Source organism: Leuresthes tenuis, unplaced genomic scaffold, assembly GCF_036924035.1.
Source record: "Leuresthes tenuis unplaced genomic scaffold, fLeuTen1.0.hap1 SCAF_19, whole genome shotgun sequence".
NCBI classification, from domain to species: Eukaryota; Metazoa; Chordata; class Actinopteri; order Atheriniformes; family Atherinopsidae; genus Leuresthes; species Leuresthes tenuis.
In genome coordinates this window covers 8,776,188-8,798,438 of record NW_027325373.1, presented here as the reverse complement: position 1 = coordinate 8,798,438, position 22,251 = coordinate 8,776,188, and the positions used below count along the sequence as shown (strand labels likewise).

The following is a 22,251-nucleotide window of genomic DNA, read 5'->3' as shown; positions in this document are numbered from 1 at the left end:
CACACTCCTTGGCTTTAAGCTTCACCAAATCACATTTTTTAAATTGCATTCACAGTGCACTGTACACGTCAAGTCAAATGTATCCTCAGACTTTGCCGAAACTTTGAGCATTTCCACTCTGCATTGCTCCCTTTTATTAAATTAAGGGGCTCCTTTATCACCCTATAAACTCCCTGCAGTGCCACATTAAAAATGTAATCACCTCTCTAACTGACCTCTGCGTTCCTATCAACATGAAAGTACAGGCTTTAGTGGTGTTTCGCTGTGATATATTAGTGAAGCGGAGAGAATGGTGGAGGGGTTGAATTTCATTCATTTTTAAAAGGTTTTAGGAATGAAGTATTAATCTTAGTGTCTCTGGTCTACAGTGTAGGTATCCAGTGGGGTGTATTAGTTTTTGTTTCAAATGATTTCGGTAATGAGAATTCTTCTCATTGATTTAATAAAAAAAAAAAAAAAAAATTCTTTTATTTATTTATTTTTTTCTTTCTGGTGTCTCTTCACATTCATAGAGGAAGCAGAGCCCGAGGACAGTGAAGAGCCATTTGTTGCTCCTGCAGGACTCGAGATCCCACCAGATGTGGAACTGGTGAGTTCTGGAGTCACAGCTGCCTGCTGGATGATGGCATCCTTGCTCTGGTCATTGATATGTGCCTTGGTGTAATGCAAATTTCTTTTTCTATGTTTTTTTTTTTAATACTTTTTTGGCTTTTTTTTGTTTTATTGTTTATTAACTGTCAGTCAAACATACAGTATGAGCGCAGACACTGGGGCTTCTGAAGGCTGGTGTGAACATTTTGTTCGAATTCTAAATTTCCTCTCAATTTGTAACTGATAAAAAAAACAAGAGATGGACTGTCTGAGCAGCCGAAAGGGAGTGTGTGGGTTACAGAGTATTAAAAAAAAAAACAGAATCTTAAAGTACCGAAAGAATGCAGGTGCTGTTCCCCACCTTGGTGTCACCATTTCTCAGAGGGTGCGCTATCATGGCATCGAACAGCCTTTTTTAAACATGGAGTGCTGTGGACACAAGGAGTGTCATTTAGACTAAATGACTAAAATAAGATTAAACTGAATATTGATACTATTGATTACTGGGCTGATTGTACCCCATCCCCAAATAAGGACAACTTCAAATGGGGAAAAAAAGCTTCTGTTTTTTTTTTTTTGCAAACATGCCAAAAATGTAACATTTATATATTAGTGTAATTTAATTATATATTTACTGATCTTGCTAAAAAGGTTTTTGCTGATTGACTTAATTGATCTGGAGCATGTAGAGTAGTAATCTGCTCAGGCTTTACAGCAAAGACAATAAACTGAAATTTTAAGGGGAAATTTAAATTGAGGTCATTGAGATGACTGTTATAGGAAGGCTGCACATCTGTTCCCTTCTTCTTCGTTGAGACTTCCTAAAGTTGGCCGCCTCAACTGCATCGAACCACGAGCACCTTGGATGTGAATTTTTACTGCAGTTCATTTATAATGGATTGTGCTTCACATAAACCGACCTTCCCAAGAAGATAACAGTGATATAACTAAAGTGAAATATTAAAATCGCTTTTACTTTGTTCTGTCTCGTGTCTGCAGAGAGAACCCTCTCGACTCCCCGCTGCAGCCGCTTCCTTATGCCCTAGAAGTTAGAAAGCGTTCAATTCTGTGGTGGACTGTGTGCTTATCGAACAGCAAAACCGCCCTCGTGTGAATGTGCAGACAGCGACCGAGTCTGACCGAGACATATGATTAGTCTCTAATTGCCTGTACTTTTTTAAGGAAAAGCTGTCTTTCTCAGTACAGTTGGCTTCGGTACATTTCTAATTAGATTTGTCACAATCTCTTTTCTTTTATTCTTGTGTAAGCTCTTAATGCTCTTGACGAGAAAGTTATAAATTAATTGATAGATGAGTAATTGAAACGTAACTCTTTCCTTTGTGGCGCCAGAGGATGGATTCCGATTCAGAAGTTTCACAGCCTGAGGTCAAAAACTGCTCTTAGATCTGATGGTATGGCAGTAAATACTTTCTGCATCACTTGCCAGACAGCTGCAGGTTTAACAGATTATTGCTGAGTGGGCTTCGTCTTTTATGGTCTTTTTGACGCCTCAAACTGAGATTTCTGATGCGACCAGTGATTGTCTGAACAGTTTAAACCACCCACTGGAGAGCCTTCCCACCCAGGACTGTGCACATGCCACTTTGTCAGGTTTCAAGTTAGGATACTTTCTGTTGTTCAGATGTTGACATTTATAACAAATCGGGACAACCTTAGAAAGCTGCTGTCATATAGTGGTGAAACGCAACAAAGGCCTCGTTTCAGAGGGAATTAATGAAAGGCCACTTGTCCTTCTCTGCATTGGTAATGATTATTATCTGGATTATTCACCACTGAAATCCTACAAGTGGTACTGTAATGCATGAATAATGGACCTCTCTCCTTGTTCTGCTGGTTTCCACTCCAAGGCATCTTGGTTTGAAACTGTTTCAGACACCAAATGGCATTTGTCCTTGTAACGAATGAGCTGTTTCTGTTGTGCATTTAATCTTTATGTTGGCTAACTTTTTTCAGGCTCGTATTTTCATTAAATTATCCAGTAATATGATCATTTCAAAGACGTCTGTGATTTATTTATTTTTTTAAATTTTTTTTCTGCAGCCAGCAACCATCAAGACCCACAACATCATCGAGAGGACGGCAAACTTCGTCTGCCAGCAGGGGGCTCAGTTTGAGATAGTGCTGAAAGCGAAGCAGGCTCGCAACTCCCAATTTGACTTTCTTCGCTTTGACCATTACCTGAACCCTTATTACAAGCACATCTTGCGGGCGATGAAGGAAGGTCGATATAAACTTATCTCTTCCAGCAAACAGGAGCAGTCGCAAGGTGAGTTCAGGAGAGCTTCCGCTGAACCCACAGCTGTTCAGAAGCTTGCATGGCATAACATTTCCAGAAGTATCATGTTCCGTGCCTTTTATTTATTCTGCATGAGTGCATAAAAAAAGCACAGATATCAATATTAAAGATTTTTCTGATGTATTACTGTCTGTTGTCTTGTGGTAGAGTCAAATTCGGATGATTCTGATGATGACGGCGATGGCAGCTACCTCCATCCCAGCCTTTTTGCCCCTAAAAAGAGCTCTCGCCTGGAGGAGCTGACAAAGGTACTGCAGATGGAATATAGGCCATCCAGCACGAGGCTTTACTGGTCTATAACAGCTAGCGCCTCGTATCTCGCCACAGTTCTGTGAAAACCGTCTCCTGAACATTATGAGCTTTTTATTTTTCCCACAGCTTTTTTAAGTAAGTCATGAAGTTTCCATAGTTTAACGGTGACATATTGACTAAAACAGAGAATCCCTCTCATTTATCTCAGGGACCCACTGTTGTTGTGGTCTGTTTTGCTGTAAAGGCACTGGCCTCAGGCTGTGTTTCTACTTATTTTGGATGAATTTGTGGCACGTAGTTTGTGTAGTCGATGCTTTGCATCGAGCATAGGAGCTGTAATCCTTAATGTTCAATTTGCAGAACAATGACTACAAATTGTAGCTTTGTATGCATGTAAGAAATAGAACTCTCTCAACACTTCTCAATATTTATGGTTATCTCAAAATTCTAATTTAGAGAAACATGATTTTAATTGGATGGGGACTATTGGCTTCTTTTTAATAATAAGGATGTAAATGATCAGTTTCAGATGGATCATTTTCACTCACTTAACGCTTCCACATTTCCTTTTGAATAACATACTAAGCTTTTTTCATAAGAATCTGTTAAACACTTGCTTTCTGCAAGGTTTGATGAGTCTTCTGTGTGACGTTATCGCTCTTTTGTGGCGTTGTACACTTGCTGATATGCTGCATATTTGCAGTTTTCATCAAACATGGCACCGTGCACTTTGCTCAAGCATCTCCATTTCGCTCTCGTCCGTCCAAAGGAGATTGTTCCAAAAGTGTTGTGGTTTGCTCTGATGCCGTTTTGCAAACATAAGCTGTGCTGCCATGTTTTTTTTTGTTTGTTTTTTTTAGAGAACAGAGGCTTTAACTGTCAACCCTTTCAAACAAACCGTTGTGGTTCAATCTTTTTCTCTTTATACCTTAATACTCTTGAATATTTAAGATGCTTTCTGAGTCTAAAATGTAGTTCTGGTTTATTTTTCTTGCTCAGTTTCTCTGGGCGTTGCACGGTCTGACCTTGGGGTTAACTTGCAGGGACATTCATTCCTAGGATGGTTGACAACTGTCTTGTAGGTTTTCCACTTGTGAATAATCTCCTTCAGTGTAGAAGGATGGACTCCAAATTGTTTGGAGAATGGCCTTCTAACCATTTTCAGATTAGTTGGCAGCAATAATTTCTTCTCTCAGATCCGTGCAGATGTTCCTCCTCCTTGGCATTTAGTTTATACACGCACACACCTGAATGCTCCAGCAAAGCAAATTGGCAAAACTCCTACTTTTATAGAGGTGATCACACTCGCTGATGAATTAATCAAACGGATCAGATTGCTGTTTTTCCTGTTAATTCCTATGAAAGCAATGAGGATGTGCTTAGTTTTCCACACACTGCTCGTGCATTTTAGCTTAGTTGTTGCTTAATGAATGAGGACATGGTGTAATATCTGTGTTGTTCATCTGATGTCGTGTTTACCAAATTTTCTGACATGGCAAAGTACCAGATGATGTTTTTAATCATGTCCTGACGTGTGGAAAAAAAAAATAGAACTGAAATAGGATTAACTTTTTTTTCCTTTTAAACATAAAAATGTCATTACAGCAAAATGGTTCCATTTGAGTTCCCATTTGGTGTGATCTCAGCTGCGTTTGCACTCCTTTACATAAATAGCCTTTGCACCTTTTTTTCTTTCGAAGCCTCTGAAGGTTATGGACCCAGATCATCCCCTGGCAGCACTTGTACTAAAGGCCCGACAGGAAAGAAATGGAACAGCACCAGTGGTGCCCAAACCAGAGGAGGCTGCCCCCAGCGCACCAGCCCAGTACACTGCTGACCGTGAGTAGATTCGTTTCTGCTCGCTCATCTTGCTGATCAGATGTGTTGATAATAATGGCCACAGAAAAATGGCACTTTTAACTTTTCTATAGTCTTCTCTCACCATAGTTTTATGATTAATTTATAGGGAATTCTTAGTGACTTAACAGCAAAGTCACATTGAGTTTAGAGATATTCCAGGGCAGAGCACAGACCTCTTGAGAGCTACAGTACCTGACCCGAATCGGCTTGCATGAATCCCACGCATAAGCCGAGCTTTGGGTCAGGTCAGACTTAATTTAGATACGTGGCCTTGTTTCTAGAAGTTCAGTCACACCTGACAGAACCCAAAAAGGAGGTTTGATAGAATGAGGTGCAGTGCTGGTCAAGGGATTAAAAACAAAACCATTCATCTTGCCCGTGTATTTGTTCATAATCCTTCTTGGTTTTGTGTTCCTGAAATTGTATTTGGCACTACCGCCATGAATCAGTGTTACACATGGTGGCTTTGATTAACGGACCTTCTCCAAGCTTTAACAAGGGAGCTTTTAAACATTAAAGCATAGCGGATCCAATTCCTTCTCACATGTTGACGACACTGGGCATGTGCACACATTGAATGAATAAGATCTACCAGAATACGAATAAGACTCTATTCACAGCTCCAAAATCAAAATGGTTGAAATGTAACAAAATGTCTGAGAGTACGACTTGGATATCTTGTTTTGATACGAGGTATTTGAGAAATGATATGGACATTGTTGACAGAATTAAGGCTGCTTTCGTCACTTCTTGTCTTGTTTAGAATTTAACATGAACTCTCAAAATTATATTTTTAAAATGAAATAATCAAAATTACACTTTTTTTCGTAGATCTGAGCTTATGGTGCTGTTTTCTTTTAGTGACAACATCCTTTGTGCAGCGCCATATGTGCAATTCGACTCTGAATTATGCATATCACTTGCTAAAGTAATTATTCCGTATATATATGCTCATCCATGTCTGACACTTGCTTACTTACACCTTTAGATACGGCAGATTTCGGCCCATGCTGACTTTGTTCTCATCCTATTGGAATTTATTCATCCCTGACAAAGCTGTCGATGTGCCTAATGCCCTAATGACCTTGCTGTTTAATGCTGTTTAAGAGCATTATTCGCCATAGATTGTTCGTGGCTTGGCTCATAACTTGCTCTATTACTTTGTTTGAATGGGTGGTACACGTTTTAATTTCCTCTCAGTCAGCTGAAGTGAAAGAAAAGAACGAAATATTCTCATGTCACAGCTAGTGTTTGTTTGGCCAGCCATTGAATTAAATCTCTTTTCATTTTAAGTCTTTGACTTGGTAATTTTAAGTCTTTGTCATGTATTGTATGATGAGTTTCTAAATTAGAACCTCTGCTTTGGGTCTCCATTTTCTTGGCTAGAGATAATTGTGTCATTAAAGTCAGCCAGCTTAATAAGTAATATGCCGTTATCAAAAAGTCTCCACTCTGACCGTTTGTCCTTGTCCTTAGTTTTAGAACTATTTTTATGTATAATTGGGAGATAAGCAAGCATATATTTATTTAATTTTTTTTCGTAGAAAGAGAAAAACATGGGTTTGGGTTGAACTTGTTGCTCCGAAGCTCTCCTGGAGCATTAACTGTGGTTATAGAGGGCAGTGTCTTTGTTCAGCTTCCCTGTTCCCCTTCCTTGAAAATGTAATTTCAGTTTAAAATGGTGACAGAACAGAAATGTGCCGTTTGTGTTATTTATAGGCTCCCCACCAAACGAGGCTTATTTGACAGTCTCCATTTCCAGCTCATTTCCAGATGACTTTTCCCTGACCTGTAGATGTTCTTTACAAAGATTAAAATGCAAAGACTATCTAATGCAAGAGTCTGAAATGACATAGTAGATCATGGCATTAGCTCTGAGTAGATATGTAATCTAAATGAATAGATCACTGCAAATTGGTTGTACTGAGGCTGGACATGAAGAAAAAAAAAAAAAACAACACCACACTCTGAGCCCAAAAGCATAGATCTAGTCAGACACCGTGTCAGTCTAACAACAAAAAAAAGATTGTGCTTGGGTTTGAAAGAATGAAACTGTGTTGTTCACTTTATGTTCAAAGTCCGGTCATCTGTTCATTCATGTCCAAATCAGGGCTTTTTTGTATTCATTCATACTTTTGTTTCGACATGATAGAACTATTTGTTATCTATCAGGCAATTGTACAAGCTACTGTACTTCATGTAACAGTTTTCTCATCTGTTTACAGCTGTTTACTACGGGTACTACATGCTCCCTGATGGGTCGTTCTGCTTAGCCCCGCCTCCCCCAGGTATCGATGCAACCTCCTATTATAACAATGTGCCCTCAGCTGTCATGGCACCGTCTGCTAACCCACCCTCTGAGGCTTTGCCCCACACTGGGACTACTCATACTCCCACCCCAGCTGAAACCGCTGCAGTGGCATCATCAGCTACAGCTACAGCTGCAGCTGCAGCTGCAGCCCCCACTCAGGTCTCCAGCGCTGCTGCTCCTGTGAATGTATCAGAAACCAGGTGGGAAACAGCATGGGTTTTCCTTGTGATAAGTGATGTGTAATTCATCTAAAATGTATTTTTATCATTTCTTAAACATGAATTAAACCTGTCTTTTGTTTAATTACATTCAAGTGTCATGCCAACCTTAATGATATGAAGACTTCGGCCCAGTCGTAGTATTTGACCAAAAGTTTGTTTTCTTTGTTGCATTATTTTAATCACATTTTAAAATGCTCTCCGAAATAGCTCAAAAGCTGAAGCTCCAGTGTCCACACCAGCAGCAGCAGCCATCATTCCCCCACCGCCTGACATCCAGCCAGTCATAGACAAGCTGGCAGAGTATGTTGCGAGGAACGGTCTGAAGTTTGAGGCCAGCGTCCGAGCCAAGAATGATCCCCGGTAGGAGTTTTACTGCTTATAAATCTATTATTCTAATCAGGTGTTGGCTTTGGGGAGGCTTATCAGTAACTGTGCCTTCAGATACTGAAGAGAGAGCCACTTCATCATAGTCTGCCTCATCTTTTATGAGTGCTAACCTGTCATCTTAAACAGTTTTTGCTCTTCTCTCTGTCCATTGTAGGTTTGATTTTCTGCAGTCTTGGAATCAGTACAACACCTATTACGAGTTTAAGAAGAATTACTTCTTGCAAAAGGAAGGAAAAGGCTTCCCAGAGGTATAACAGTGTTTGTGTGTAAGAGTCGCTGTTCATATGAATCTGATGCCCCTCGGGTTTCTTTATCACATCACATTTACATTATATTACATTTATGTCAGAATCTTGGCAGCCTAAATCAAAACTTGTATTTGACACGGCATATATTTGATGACAGTGCATCCCCTCCACATAGCCATGAAATTTAAATGTAATAACCACGGTTTCTGCATAATGAATAGTATTAGTTTCTTATGACGGTACTGTCACAGTTTCATTTGCATCACAGCTGTTACAAATTCATAGATGATTGAAATGACCATTTACAGCCCTGAATCACTTCATACAGCTGTGATTCATGTGGATCCTGAGGGAGGACTGCTGTTGTGGACAAAGGGGAAGAGTTGCTTTAGCAAGCTAGCAAAACATTTCAGTTGAGTTTTGCACTTATGGCACAATTTGGTCATTTAGCTGGACAACTGTCCTTGTCCCAGTATACATGCACGGGAGTGCAGTCGAGGTATTGACCTCAGTGTGTCCAATGCTGCTATTCTCCTTGTTCTCATGGTAACACATTTAAGACATTCTGCTGCTTCTAACTTCGTCTGTGGGAGATCATTATGCATGTTAGTGTAGCTAAATTCACTGCACAGATGTTGTCTTTAAGTTACTCTGATGGTGATTTTGTCAGATGATGCTGCGGTTATAAAATCCGGATTTTATTAGAGGGGAACGGCATCCTCTAAATGCTTTAACAACAGTAAGTTAACACAGTGGCTACTTTTCAACCGCAATTTCTGACGCTTTTAGCCGTCTGACAAACGAAACAAAAATATTTTGCATGCATATCATGCTTCAAATTAACCTGCTGATTTCCAGTGTTAAAGTCGGGGCACTTAGTCTTCTCTAAAGTTCATAGTGGATTTTAATGAATTCTTTGGATCATTGTTAAGATTGGGAAAAGGTTGTCAAGTCATTTACTGCACTTAGTCAACCCTGAAATTGGCTGCTTTTTGTTCCTGATACGCTTGGCTGTAACACACTGAAATGAGAGATTTCCTGATCCAGAATATTGAAATAAAGGAAGAAAATAATGCTCGGGACAAGGAGTGTATTTGTAAAGACTGTTGTCAGAAAGGTCGATAGAACACAAGGTGACCCAGAGCAGAACTGCTTCTCCAGTCTGATTTTCTTCCTTCAAGGATAGAGATGAGTACATCTGAGATAAATCCACCTGTTTCATGTAACATCTCCCTTGTTTCAGGAGATTGGTTCAGCGGAGTCTTACAATGACAAATGTCTACCTCTGGGGCTGAAAAATGTGCCTAAAATTTTATCCACATTGGACAACGCCAGCCTTTTTAAAAGAACTCCATGATAAAAGCCAGGCATAAAAAGTCCTTTTGGGTAATATAGCAAATCTTCCTGTTTGTGACATCTGTATGGGGATGAAGTAGTGTCCTCTCCTTGTCAGTTGCACATCAATACTAGTTCCAAAAATCTAAAACATTGATTGCAAAGTTGCTAAACTCAAGACTTCAAAGCCGGCTCAGCTTTGTCATACCTGAGGTTTATTGTTTGCTCATCTGTTGGAGGTCAGTCTTCATCAATCCATTAGCCTTGATTTAAATAGTCATACAGCAACATGTATGGATGTATAAATGCTTTATACGTATCAAAATCTATGCATGCACATATTCGAGATTTTTTGAGTTGGTTATGTGACTGAGCGAGAGAGAAGAAACCAAGAAGTGAGAGAGTTTTGTATGGAGCAATTTGTCTTATGAGGAATCAAATCCATTAGTTTGTCAGAAGGCAGAGAAGTGTGTCCCATTACGAAGGAGCTGAGGCTGCTCCAACCAGCAGCTGCTCTGCTTTTCTATCAAGAAACCTGCCTTGAGTTTGTGATTTGTGTTTTGCTGCAGAAATTGCTGCTGTCAGTGAGTGGGATGACTTTTTAGTTTTGTAGTTAACAAAAAAAAAAAAGAACATTTATTCAACCTTCTTCTTACATCTCTATCAAGGATGTGCATAGAAAACCGAAGGAAAAAAAGACGTATTCAATCAAACAAATTTGAAATCTAGCTAATGTAATGTGAAATTTCCAGGCCAAGCGGAAGTCAAACTCCATAAGACATGCACAGCATGGCGATTTGATCGTTTTGGTTGTGAGATTATCAGTGCCTTTTTGTGCTAAACAGTTTTCATTTCTAGATTTCTGTGAATTCACTGAAGTTCGCAAAGCTGATGATCTTCTCCCAGCAAAGGAAGGATTATAAGCCTCTGATCTGAATATGAGGGAATGTTTAAGTGCTGTAAAGGCTAAGCTAAAGGTGTATACACAGGAACATTCAATTTCCTGTCCCTCCAGAATGTTTTCCAGTGTGTTTCCTTCCACTGCTTTGATTTTTAGAGATCTTTCAGGAGGTTATATTCTCTGGGGCTTACTGGTCTAGCGCTTTGACCATTGAAAGCACTGTTAACTCACAGCTTTAGGCTCTGTAGTTGCCTTCAAAGGATTTTTCAAACTTTATGAAACACAGCTCAGGAGCTTACTTTTTTTTTTGTTTTACTTATACTGTTGGTATTTGCTTTGTTATCACTTTTCCAACAAATCCCATCAGTAGTTTATGTTTGCGATCACAGCTAAAAGCATATGATTCACTGGCTTTAATAGTGTCTGCTTTTGCTTGACCGACCTTTGCATGCGGGCCTGCTATTATGGGTTTGTTAAGACTCTTTTTGTGAAGAGCAACAGACCATACAGTGGAAAATGGAAAGCTTTTAAAACAGCTAATTACTCCAAGCAAATGAGTGAATGGGAGTGAAAAGTAAAAAGGGGGGGATGCGTAAAAGGAAACCTCAAAAACTGAAATCAATATATGCTTTCTATACATACCAATATATACATATAGATGGATATACATTTATCTATATGTATATATATGTATATTGTGATCTTTATGATACTGCATTAACAGAGTTTTTTTTTTTGTCTTTTTGTTTGTTTTTCAACAAATCTTCCAAAAAAGCAACTCCTAAAAAGTCTTGAGTCTTTGTTAATGTTGCTCAGCCTCCACTTTAGCGGTATAAAAGCACAGAAGAGAACATCTGTTTGTAAAAACAAAGACATGTCTGTTTCTATGAAATCTCATCGTCGGCACCATCTGTCTCCTGTCAAAATAGTACTCGTTTACCAGTAATGTGGATTAATCGTGGAGAGATGGAGTAAGTTTGGAATGGATGCTGCGTGCACTGATTTGCTCCATTATTTTGGATGCGAAAAAAGCAGCTGCTTACATTTCCCTTCTTTGACTTTAATCTCTTTTGTGTCATCTAGAGTGGGGCAGGAGATGTTTCCGATGAGCTTCAGTCTGACAAGTTAGCCATGGAGTCCAAGCTGACAAAAGGTGGCACCTCAACCCAAGACACAACACACTCATACACTATACAAAGTGCTATTTTTAGTTGCCATGACTTTAGTTCTGTCCCTTAGTTAAATTGGATGCAAGGCCTATGATCACACATAAGTATACTTCTCCTTTAATGTGTGTGTATGAGTTGCCCTTTGATGTGTATGCATGGACGCCTATGAGTCTGTTTGTATTAATGTCTGCAATTTCATTTGGTAATACCAGGCCACACATATTTATGCAAAGAGGAGGCTTCTTACCACTACGCTGGCAGGATCTATAAACTTGTGCACATACACTGTATGCAAATGAAGGCATGCGAGCACACAGATTATTGGGATATGACTGATTGGGGAGCAGACCAGGCAAAACTAATAACGAGCCCGAGCAGTACACAAGGGAGCTATCCAGCTCTCCACAGCGTGATTCTAGGTCCTATATTAAGGTTATTGCTCGGGGTATTAGGCCACAGAAAAAGTTCTTGACAATTAAATAGAAGCAACTTGTGTCCTGCTTATCCTTCTGCCTCTTTAGCTGACTCTGTATGCATGATTTATTGTTCCTTATTTGCCATTTCTTTTTTTTTCTTTTTTTATTAGCCCATTTCTTGTCTGCCTCCTTCAACCCGGTCCTGTCTCAATGTGTTAATTTTACTAAATGATCCGAAGGAGGAAAGAATGCATGTCTGCCTCTCTAGTATGCTACTCTGAGTGCTCTTTTGTCTCTTACTCACGGCTTAACTTTCTTTATTTGCACCTTCACAGCCTCTTTTGCCCCCATCTGTTTTGCAATCAAGCCAAAGGAAAATGACATGTTGCCTCTGGAGAAGAACAGAGTTCGACTGGACGACGACTCGGACGAGGACAAGGTTTTTATCACACGTACTGTACATCTGGGACACTTTCTGAAAAGGAAACGAGTTCTAGAAAATCTTGTTTGAGTAGCTTTAACTGTAAAGTAACAATACATGTTTGTTTTGAAGTTGTTGGAAGGGGAGGGGCTGGAAGCCGTGATGGGTGGAGCTGAAGTGGTTGACAAGGAGCCTCCTCCAGCCAGCGCACCTGAAGAGAAGAGACCCGCCCTCAGTTTGGAGGAGTTGGAGGCAAAACAAGGTAAATTAAAAAAAATCTCTTTAAAAAGAAAAAAAGAGCTGGACTGTCTCCTGCACTGCTTTAGGTGCTCATTACCTTTAAGGTGAGGACATCTTTTTGGTTCAGAAAAGCACCTGATTCTAACGTTTATTGATTCCACTGCAATTTAATGTGGGTCTGCTGAAACCGTTTATGTCAGCAATAATTACCAGGTGCTGTTACTCCTGTTTTCATGCTTTTGCTTATTGAGTTTCAGAATTGATGAGGGAAACTTAGCGATTGTAACACCTAAATCTGGATTCCACATTTCCTTAAACAGCGTCTGCACCCTGCGAACAGACCCAAATAATGTTGAACTGTGAACAACATTAATTAACTTCTCAAACATTTTTTTTTTTCAGTTTTTGGGGGGTTTTGCGGGTATTAGAACTTTACATGCAGGCTCTCTTCACTGCTTCTGAGTAAAGAGTAAAACCTCAGTAACGGTGCAATAAAAAAAATCACAAATGAAATAATTTTTTATTTTTTTTCCTGAAAGAAGCTTAGACTATAAGTCCTTTTATCTGGACTTTTAAGATCTGCATTAAAACAACAATTACTCAAGTTCTTTTTATCTATTTTATTTCTTTCTGTTTTCTTCCCCCAGAAACTCGCTACATAAAGCAGTGAGAGTAAAATCCATTTCTTGCCAAAGGCAAGTTTCCATTCTTGCTTTTGAAGTGGATTGACTCGCCAAAGAATTGACATTTTTTTAACGTATCTCTGGATATTAATTAAAAAAAGAAACAAGTGGCTTCTATAGATGCTCTTGATGGATTTATGTTTATTTTCTTTATTTGTGTGTTTGTCTTGCCGTGCTTTAAAAAGCAGCACATAATTTGACAGCTACCACAATCTTAGTTTATTCCCTCCGAGCTGGAATGAATTGGAAACCTTCAGATACGCTTTTGATGATCACAATGCAGCAGAAATGGGAAATTATTTCCTCAATAAAACAGTTTCACATCTGCAGATCAATTGTCCACTGAATTTGACTTGTTAAGGAGGTGCAGACGTTTTCAGTACCGAGGCTGTGGAAATCAAGCTCGTACTCTCGCCTCTCGAAATAACCATCAGGAGCCTGGATGTGCTGGCAAGGGCAGCTAATGAGAAGGTGCAGAGGACTCCTCGAAGCCTCCTTCATTAAACCGAGGATGCTTCAATCTTAAAGTATGGAGAGAGAGAAAAAAAATAAAAAATAGTGACAACATTATTGCAGCGTTTTTTCCTAAGTTCTGCTATTATTTCAGTGTTTTTGCTGTGGTTATTTTGCTGCATTTGCACCAGTCGCTGCTCTAAGTGAAACATCTACTCCTACTTGTTTATTGCCTTGCTTGTCAGATGCAGATGATTGCAGACTTCTTGTTAGTTGTTCAGCCAAATGCTCCTGTGACAGGGTGGATCTTTAAAGACTTGAATTCCAGCGTCTCACGAGCCCAGAAGATTAGATGGGGAAAGTGTAATAATCTTCCTTAGACCACAAAGACAGCCGTGAAATGAAACTTTAAAAGATGGACAGACGGGCAGTCAAAGACAGAAGTGGCACTTTTTTTTTTTTTTTAGCATCAACAGGGTTGACGGGGTCCCTTCTTGGTTCACTGGAACAGTTTTAGCGTGTAATGGCCTCTTTTGAAGCTGACAGGCGGCCGGAGAAAAGAGGCTGGGGGAGCCTAATAAAAAGCTGACTGAATTGCCTCTGCTGTGCAGCAAAGTGGCTGTCAGTCAGCAGGCCTAACTTGATCAGATAGCTCCAGAATCAGTGGCAGGCAGCAAACACTAATCTGTTGTGATGGGCTGAAAAAAGACACACACACACACTAAGTGGGGTTTCCTTTGATAAATACTGTATATAAATTAGGCTTCAAGCCTTTCCCAGCAGATACGCCTATTGTATAGTGCTACTAAGATTACTTAAAATGTGCTATAGAGTCTAAAATAAAATCTCTAAAATTAGTAGGGATTCTGTGAGGGATTCGCTCAGTGCTCACTATGGGAAAAAAAGAAAAATGTTGGTAAAACATTCCAGGACAATGATGTTAGCAGGTATATAGGGGGAAAAAGGACTTGATATGGACTTAAATGCTTACGGAAATGTGCTCAACTAAAGCAAATAATTCTTACGTTTAAGAGCGGCGTTCATTTGGTTTGAAGCAGGTATCTGATGTCACCACAAAAGACTGAAAATAAGGGTGAAAATAAGCAATTATTCGCTATAAGGTCAGAAACGGGTCTCTAAATGAATATTAATATTGCTCCATGGTTGCTGGATATTTAATGAAGCGATCATTTGAGTTCATCTTGTAGCATAAATACTTTAATTCTAATGAAATGAATTCCTTTCTTTTTTATCAGTTTCATGATAGTTAAGTCTTTAGTCGTTTTATGAAAATGAAGAGAAGCAGCAAACTCGATAAAGGGAATCTGGCCAATGTTTTGCACGTTGCTTGACAAATAACTGCAGTGATATGTCAGAAATAAGGATTGTTGATTCTTTTTTTTTTTTTTGACTGACTGACATTGCAGCTAAAAAGCTAAACGGTCATCAGAGCCACAGATTTCAAGATTCTAATTTAACCAACATGTTTTGTATCTTTTGCACTCCACAAAACTGGGTTTCATGCATGCAACCGAGCCTTTATTACCAAAGGTAACCAGTGTCATCTATTCCTCACAGAACGTGCATGTTCGTATGGGGATATGGGATCTCAGTCCATAGGGATGAAGTCAAATCCATATGTAGATCCAGCAGTCGGACTGAGACGAGCCAGGACTGTGTTGTGACATTGTCTGGGGTACTGACAGATCCCGCTCCACTCGGAGGCTGTTAAATGTGCCTCAGCTGCTGGTTCTATTTTTAACACTAGAAAGATAGCAGTATCCCCAGTGGTTGCATATCATAAAACAATAGTTTTTTTCACAAGCATTTGCTTCGTGTTTTATTGTGTCTCGTCTTCTCGTCTTTGTCTGGCTAATTGCTATTACTTTCTCTGCCTCGTTTCACTCCTCACGCCATCTCCTCACCTGTCTATCCCCAGCCAGTCTCCATCGCTGCACTTCCTTTCCACCCCCACTCGACTTGGGCTCTTTTCCCCCACTTCCATTGCCAGTCGGTTGTCTTTCTTCTCTTCTCCACCCACATGTTCCTCCTACTTTGCTATTCATGAATGGTGGGAAATTATTTATAATCAGACTCAGTTTCTATGAGTTTCTAGCAACAGGATTTTTGTTGATTGACAGCAGTTTGAGACTCAGATAAATGTAATAAATCACCATAAAGAACAGAAAATCTTTTTCTTCTTGCTTGTTTCTTCAGTCTTCACTGTCCCCACCTCCCTTATTTGTCTCCTCATGTCTCCATCCATTTTGTTTTTTTGCTTGCTCATTTCACCCCTCTCCCTCTCTCTCTCTCTGTCTCACATTTAATTCTTTTCTTTTTTTTTCTTTCCAAAGAAAGCAAACTTTCTAGTTAATTATCTATCTGTGTGAAAAAAAGAATGGGACTACAATCAAGCCATTTTCCCCATTTACCCTTACCCTCTCATCTCCCTGCTTTTAGCCAAGCAGAAACTGGAGGATCGTCTCGCAGCTGCAGCCAGGGAGAAGCTGGCGCAGGCATCCAAGGAGTCCAAAGAGAAACAGCTACAGGCAGAGAGGAAGAGGAAGGCAGCGCTCTTCCTACAGACCCTCCGCAGCCCAGTCGCTGGAGAGCCTGAGGCCAAGAGAGTCGAGCTAGATTCATGTACACAACTCCAGGTAGGAGAACAGTTGATACAGGCGGCTCAGTGTTTGTCATCGCTAAGAACGTTTTAAAACGCTGACATCTGCTTGGTGCCATGTAATGGGTGTGTGCAAGTCACAAACCCACGCTTACAGGATGCACACGGTCAGGTTTTTATGTGATATTGACACATTATCAAACTGCTGTGGTCACGCCACAGCGTGGGGGATCGTATCCGTGGAAATCATCCTCAGGTGTTTAATATTATTCACATGTTGCTCAGAAAGACAAAGTCCTGCTTATGTGAAACTTCGTTGTTATTTCCTAAGGATGAGATTTAATGCCAATGTAATGTCTGAATGAGCTACATTTTCTATCAATATACTACAAAAATCTACAAAAATCAATATGAAAATGAGTCCCTTCATGATCTGTGTTGTAGAACAGAGAATAATGTTGTTACATCCTCAGGAATTAAGCATCAACTGAATTAGTTGTTCAATAGTCAATTAAAGGTCTGGCATTTATGATTTAGTTTGATCGATAACCAAGATCAGATAATGAAAATCCCCCCGTACATCCAGATAGATATAAAATTACTATTTAATTTTTTAGAACGATGGTCTAATCAAATATTGATTTGACGCTCAGACTTCAGAGAGCCCACCTTAACATTCTGTATATTTTCTAAGCCAGCTAATCCTAAACCAGGGAGATTAGTTTCCTCTTTTTTTGTGAAGCTTCTTTCACGGCATTTTGTTCCTTGAAGATAAACAGTATAACTGATTCAGGTGAAATTGAGGGTTTGGGTAATATGTGGTTCTCAGGTGGAAAAACTCATCTCTTGTAGGAGGTGTCGTCATCTCAGATGTTATCAGAGCAAATGAAACCCTGGCACATCTTCTTATCTAATGTTGACACCAACTGCAGACGGCCTGTTGCCCCCCACGCATTTATATTAAGATTATTCCTGGTCACATATATCTAAAGATATCTCTTTATTTTCTGTGTAATGTCAGTTTTCAACACGAAATACAAGTTTGACAGATTAAATTTTTTTACTTGCCCATCACACAGAAGACAGTGTTGGCAGACACTGTTAATGTAAGTGTTCCACTTATATTAATGAGGTGGAAAGCCCGGCTTAGACTCTTTTCGTATGGGCAACTCTCTTGGGTTTTACTCAGTCATTAAAAAAAAGAAGTGATTGCATTTGTATGCAGCTGCTGACACTTATAATGAATTCCTGCATCCTTTCCTTGAATCAATGCTCTCTTTCAAACAAAAAAAAGAGCTGCCCTCAAAGAGAGGGTTGAATCTTTTTTTTTTTTCTTTCTGAGATCTATCTGTCTCTGTGTGTGTCTCTCTCAAGATATAGACACGTCTGGATATCCAGAGACATCTATCTAGATGCCTGGAGATGATAGATATAGAACTCAGTGCACTCTTGTACATGCTGGCACATAACAAAGAGGCGTGTGTTTTTTTTTCTTTTGTGGTAATGCTGTACGGCGGTCTTAACCGCAGCAGTTGTTCATACATATCTGATCAGTGCAAAGAGAGTTTTAGCAAATGTTATCGTGACATAAAATGTAGGCGAACTGCCAAATTATTCAGTGGGACTCCTAATAAAAACAGCCAACACTAAAAGTTTTAACAAATGCTTTTCTTTCTGCCCTCCAACGTTCTTGTTCTCCGTCTCAGTGACAGGCAATGCTCACTATCTGTGTTAAAATCCTCCTTTGTGTGAAGTTCCATTAGGGTGCGTCGATAATTGCATATTTTAAAAGACTGAAAAGGATTAAAAAGACACTTTATAGTGTAAATAAGACAACAGCAGTCATTTGATGTGTAGACTGCCGGTTCGTATGATGGATGTCGCATGCCGGCTGCTCTTGCTCGCGCCAGCCGATGTGTGGAGACCTGGCCCTTTGCCTGTGAAACCAGGTGGCAGTGGGAAGGTTTCCTGTCACTGTGGTGGCAGCTCTGTCAGTCTCCAGATGTTCTGTGACTTCTGCAGTGGCCAGAGGAGCATACATATCCTCCTCAGGGAACAATGACCACTCTGGCCATGGGCCCACAGATGGGTAAAGACAGGTTTCAGTTAGATAGCGTATGCTCTTTAAGATATTGAATGTCTCAATGTGGACAAGAAGTAATAATATGTCATCAGACACTGTTAAGAAGAGGCACACTACTAACACAGCGTAATTATTATTTATGTGGGTAGATTTTTTTATTAATGTTTTCAAAGAGCTTTAAAAAAAGCAAAACAATAAGAAAAAAAAGACAAAGTTGGGAGTCTGGGATTGTGCAAAGCTTCAGTGGTTAACGGGAGTCGAGGCTTGAGGATAGATGTGAATGCTGATGCCGTGTGCTAGCTGGCTGAATGAGCTGATTCTGATCTCTCAGGTTCTGCATGTTTGGCATGTTCTTCATCATGTTGATGATACAGCAAGACTGCTGTAGCTTGTGTCGGCTGTCATGAGGAAACTGAAGCCGCTGGCTAAACTTCACAGGCCCAGGCAGCATTACGTTTCCTGAGTGCTGTAATTATGCAATTTAACTGCTCCACACAACATTCTGTCTCAAGACCTGGTGAATGTGGGACTGTCGCTGTACACAGGTGCCTTCAGAGTCTTACAAACCTCTGCGAGCATTCTACTTTCTTCTAGTTGAAGCCTTAATTAACGACCAGTGTGCGCATAAAAAATGCCCCACTGTTTGTCACAGTTATTCCCCTTAACGAACACTCTCATTAATTAGATAGAGATGTCTGCTGCCTGTCGGTGTATGATGTTGCTTTTAGTATAACAAAAATAATGAAGTCAGAGAGTGTTATTTCTCTCCTCCCATCTCCCCAGACTCTGTTCCTTTTTGTTTTTATATCTTACCGGAGCAGGTGTGGAAGGGTGGGCTGCTGTCGGGATAAGCCTCCAATATGTCAGTCCAAACTCTAAATCTGGCTTCCTATAATTTCTTCTTCTTTTAATTATTTATTTTTTTCCTTCCCTTCACCTACACTCACTGATAATACACCGTTTTACCACCGTTCATGTTTTTCACCCACTTTGTTTAACAGCAAACGAAGGCTGCACCTTTTTTAAGGTGTTTTTTTTTTTTTAAGATATCCATTGATTCGGCTCAAATCATCACTGCATTCAGTTGTTTTTTTCTCAAACCTCTGCTCCTTCATCACATTTGCCTCCTCCTTTCATCTTCTTTCATCATCCCCCCTCTCTCTTTTTATGCTCCACCCATTTCTTACCAATTTAAGCAGACGATAAGAGGTTGGAGAGATTCCTCTGCTCCGTTTTATTCAGCTGAACTCAGAAAGCACATTTCTTTGGGCTGGCATAGTGCTCGCAGTCTGAGGTGAATTCATATCAGTTTTAGTTGATATTGTATTTATTGGCTTATAAAACCTAACCCTGCGGGATGAAATCAGACCCTGGCAGATTAAGTCACGTGTAATCCTCTGACTGACTGAAGCCAGGTTTTTTTTTTTTTTTTTTTCTTCCTGATATGAATGCAGCAGCAGCTGAATCTGAAATGAGTAGGCAGACCCACAATGGGACAATTAAAGGCACTTTGTCGCTGACAGTTGTAACTCGGTGAGTAGCCAGAGGGCTGCACTGTGTTGTGTAACCTGCACCATCTTTTCATCAGCTGAGTAAGGGCTTTTAAGGAAAGAATCTGAGTAATGATTTCCCAAGAGAGTAAAAAAAAAACTGTCTTTCACTGAAAAAGCCAGTTGGGATCCTGTTCCCCTTTAGTGCACATGCGAGTACAGTCCTCCTCCTTCACATCTCACTGCAGACGCTGAGTCACTTGATACATATTAAGCACGGATAATAATTGCATTTGATTTTATTTATTGATATTAGTCCATTTGAAACATTTCTCACCACTTTGTAATTGTTTGAGACATTTCTGAAAACGTTTTATTTAATCCACCCCTCACTGCGTGAGCTGCATTAATATGTAAAAAAAAAAATGACAACAGTGCACATGGAGGTATTGAATAAATAAGTCTTTGATATCAATACACTTTCAGCGCTGTGTGTGGCCTTCATCTCTTACTGTAGGTGGACTTCTATATTGATTTTCCACAGATATACACAGCTACAAAGCATTTGTGAACTCGGTCTGTGTCACTGATGCTAAAGGGGGAAAAAGGAAAGAGGAAGATGGAATGTTTTATTCGGTCAATGCCATTGGTTTGTCTCTGTCTAGCAGTTAATTGGACAAGGTCCAGAATATAAACAAAAGCATGGTGGAAAAAAATGCCTGTGACACTAACAGTATTTGCCCTCTCCTTGTCAATCTGCCTTTCTCTCTAGCTGCAGGAAGCCTACTCTGTTCTGTCCGAGCCAGCACCTGCTCCAGTGTACCATACACCACCCGTGTATGCTCAGGATCAAAGACTCTTAGTGAAGAACCACGGGGCCAACCGCGGCAGGGAAGACCCTTCCTGCTCATCATCCTCTCACACTACATCCAAAGCCTCAGACAGAGACAGAGAAAGGAACCGAGACCGAGATCGTGATAGAGACCGAGACCGAGAGCGAGAGCGAGATCGAGATCGAGAGCGAGACCGAGAGCGAGACAGAGATAGAGATAGAGATCGAGACAGAGATCGAGATCGAGACAGAGACAGAGACAGAGATAGAGATAGAGACAGACACAGAGACAGAGATCGCAACAAAGGAAGGGACAAAGACAAAAAGAAGAAAAAACACAAGAGGAGATCAAGATCTAAGAGCAGACACACCCTTCCCAGTGCCTACAGAAGAGCCCGCAGATCCCGGTAAGACGCCGTGGACCTTGCCGTGCACTCGTTCACAGCTGTATGTAGAAAGTATCTCAAAGTACCCCAATATTTGATTTGAATTCAAAGTGATGTGATCAGAGTTAATGCGCGTATTGCAGCACAGTGTTGGATTGTCGTGGTGGGGGGCTGGGTACAGGGGAGGCCAGCTTGGTAGGCTCCGATACCAAATACACTGAGACCATTTCACCTCAAACAGGCTGAAAGATGAAAGTATCATCATCAATACTAATGGTGTAGCAGCCCAGCTGAGCATCAAATGGCATTAATGAATGGCAAAACACAGCGTTGGTCATTTTCAATAATGCCCTCAAACGTTGTCAATATATTGTCGAGTCTGATCGAATTTTCTTGTCGTTTTTTTGATTGAAATTGCTTCAGCGAAGGGTTGCATGAATGCGTGACGCGGCAGAGCAATGTGCATGTAGCCTATGGTTTTATAAAGCTGTCTTTTTCTGTAATTCTTGGCCTTTTTGTGTGGATTCTGCACAGTTTCATAAATGGTACCTTTTCACTTTTCACTGTGTTCTCTACGTTCACGATGCTTTGCATCATCACGAAAAAGCAATGCGCTTTTATAATCCCAACGGGTTCAGCGAAAGAAAAAGGGCAGTTCTCATCTGCAGGTGATTACCAGCACAGCAGTTTTAATACCTCCCCTTCTTTAATTTGTCCTGTGTTTTTAAGGTGTTCTCCTTCACGCAGTCAGTGTATTGGATGTTCCTTTCTGACGTTTTTGTTAAAAAGGGATGCCATTGGTTTTTCTTATGTTTGCAAATGGCACACATGCTCTGCGTACTCGCCGGCAGATCAAATGCATTCAGCTCTGCCCTTTGTGGAAAGAGTGATTGTATTTAATCCCTTACACCGTCCATAAATATTTGATTTTCTTTTCTTTTCAGGATAGTTTAGAAAAATCTCCTTTTTTCAGAATCCCTGCGATAGAATCTCTATGCTTTCCAGACTTTATGTGAACTGTTCCACATTTTGGTC

At 40.2% G+C, this 22,251-nt stretch overlaps 1 protein-coding gene across 2 annotated transcripts in view; it reads left to right on the top strand.

The window, feature by feature from the left end:
* The window catches only part of sfswap (splicing factor SWAP), a 40,293-nt gene that overhangs the window by 8,281 nt on the left and 9,761 nt on the right, over nucleotides 1-22,251 (top strand). For both annotated transcript variants that reach the window (XM_072372475.1, XM_072372476.1), the window contains exons 4-15: nucleotides 513-589; nucleotides 2,653-2,878; nucleotides 3,056-3,156; nucleotides 4,861-4,999; nucleotides 7,246-7,531; nucleotides 7,760-7,912; nucleotides 8,094-8,187; nucleotides 11,507-11,576; nucleotides 12,344-12,447; nucleotides 12,562-12,691; nucleotides 16,266-16,462; nucleotides 20,771-21,237. In XM_072372475.1, the coding sequence (XP_072228576.1) occupies nucleotides 513-589; nucleotides 2,653-2,878; nucleotides 3,056-3,156; nucleotides 4,861-4,999; nucleotides 7,246-7,531; nucleotides 7,760-7,912; nucleotides 8,094-8,187; nucleotides 11,507-11,576; nucleotides 12,344-12,447; nucleotides 12,562-12,691; nucleotides 16,266-16,462; nucleotides 20,771-21,237 (2,044 nt within the window). The remainder of the gene's footprint in view (nucleotides 1-512; nucleotides 590-2,652; nucleotides 2,879-3,055; nucleotides 3,157-4,860; nucleotides 5,000-7,245; nucleotides 7,532-7,759; nucleotides 7,913-8,093; nucleotides 8,188-11,506; nucleotides 11,577-12,343; nucleotides 12,448-12,561; nucleotides 12,692-16,265; nucleotides 16,463-20,770; nucleotides 21,238-22,251) is intronic.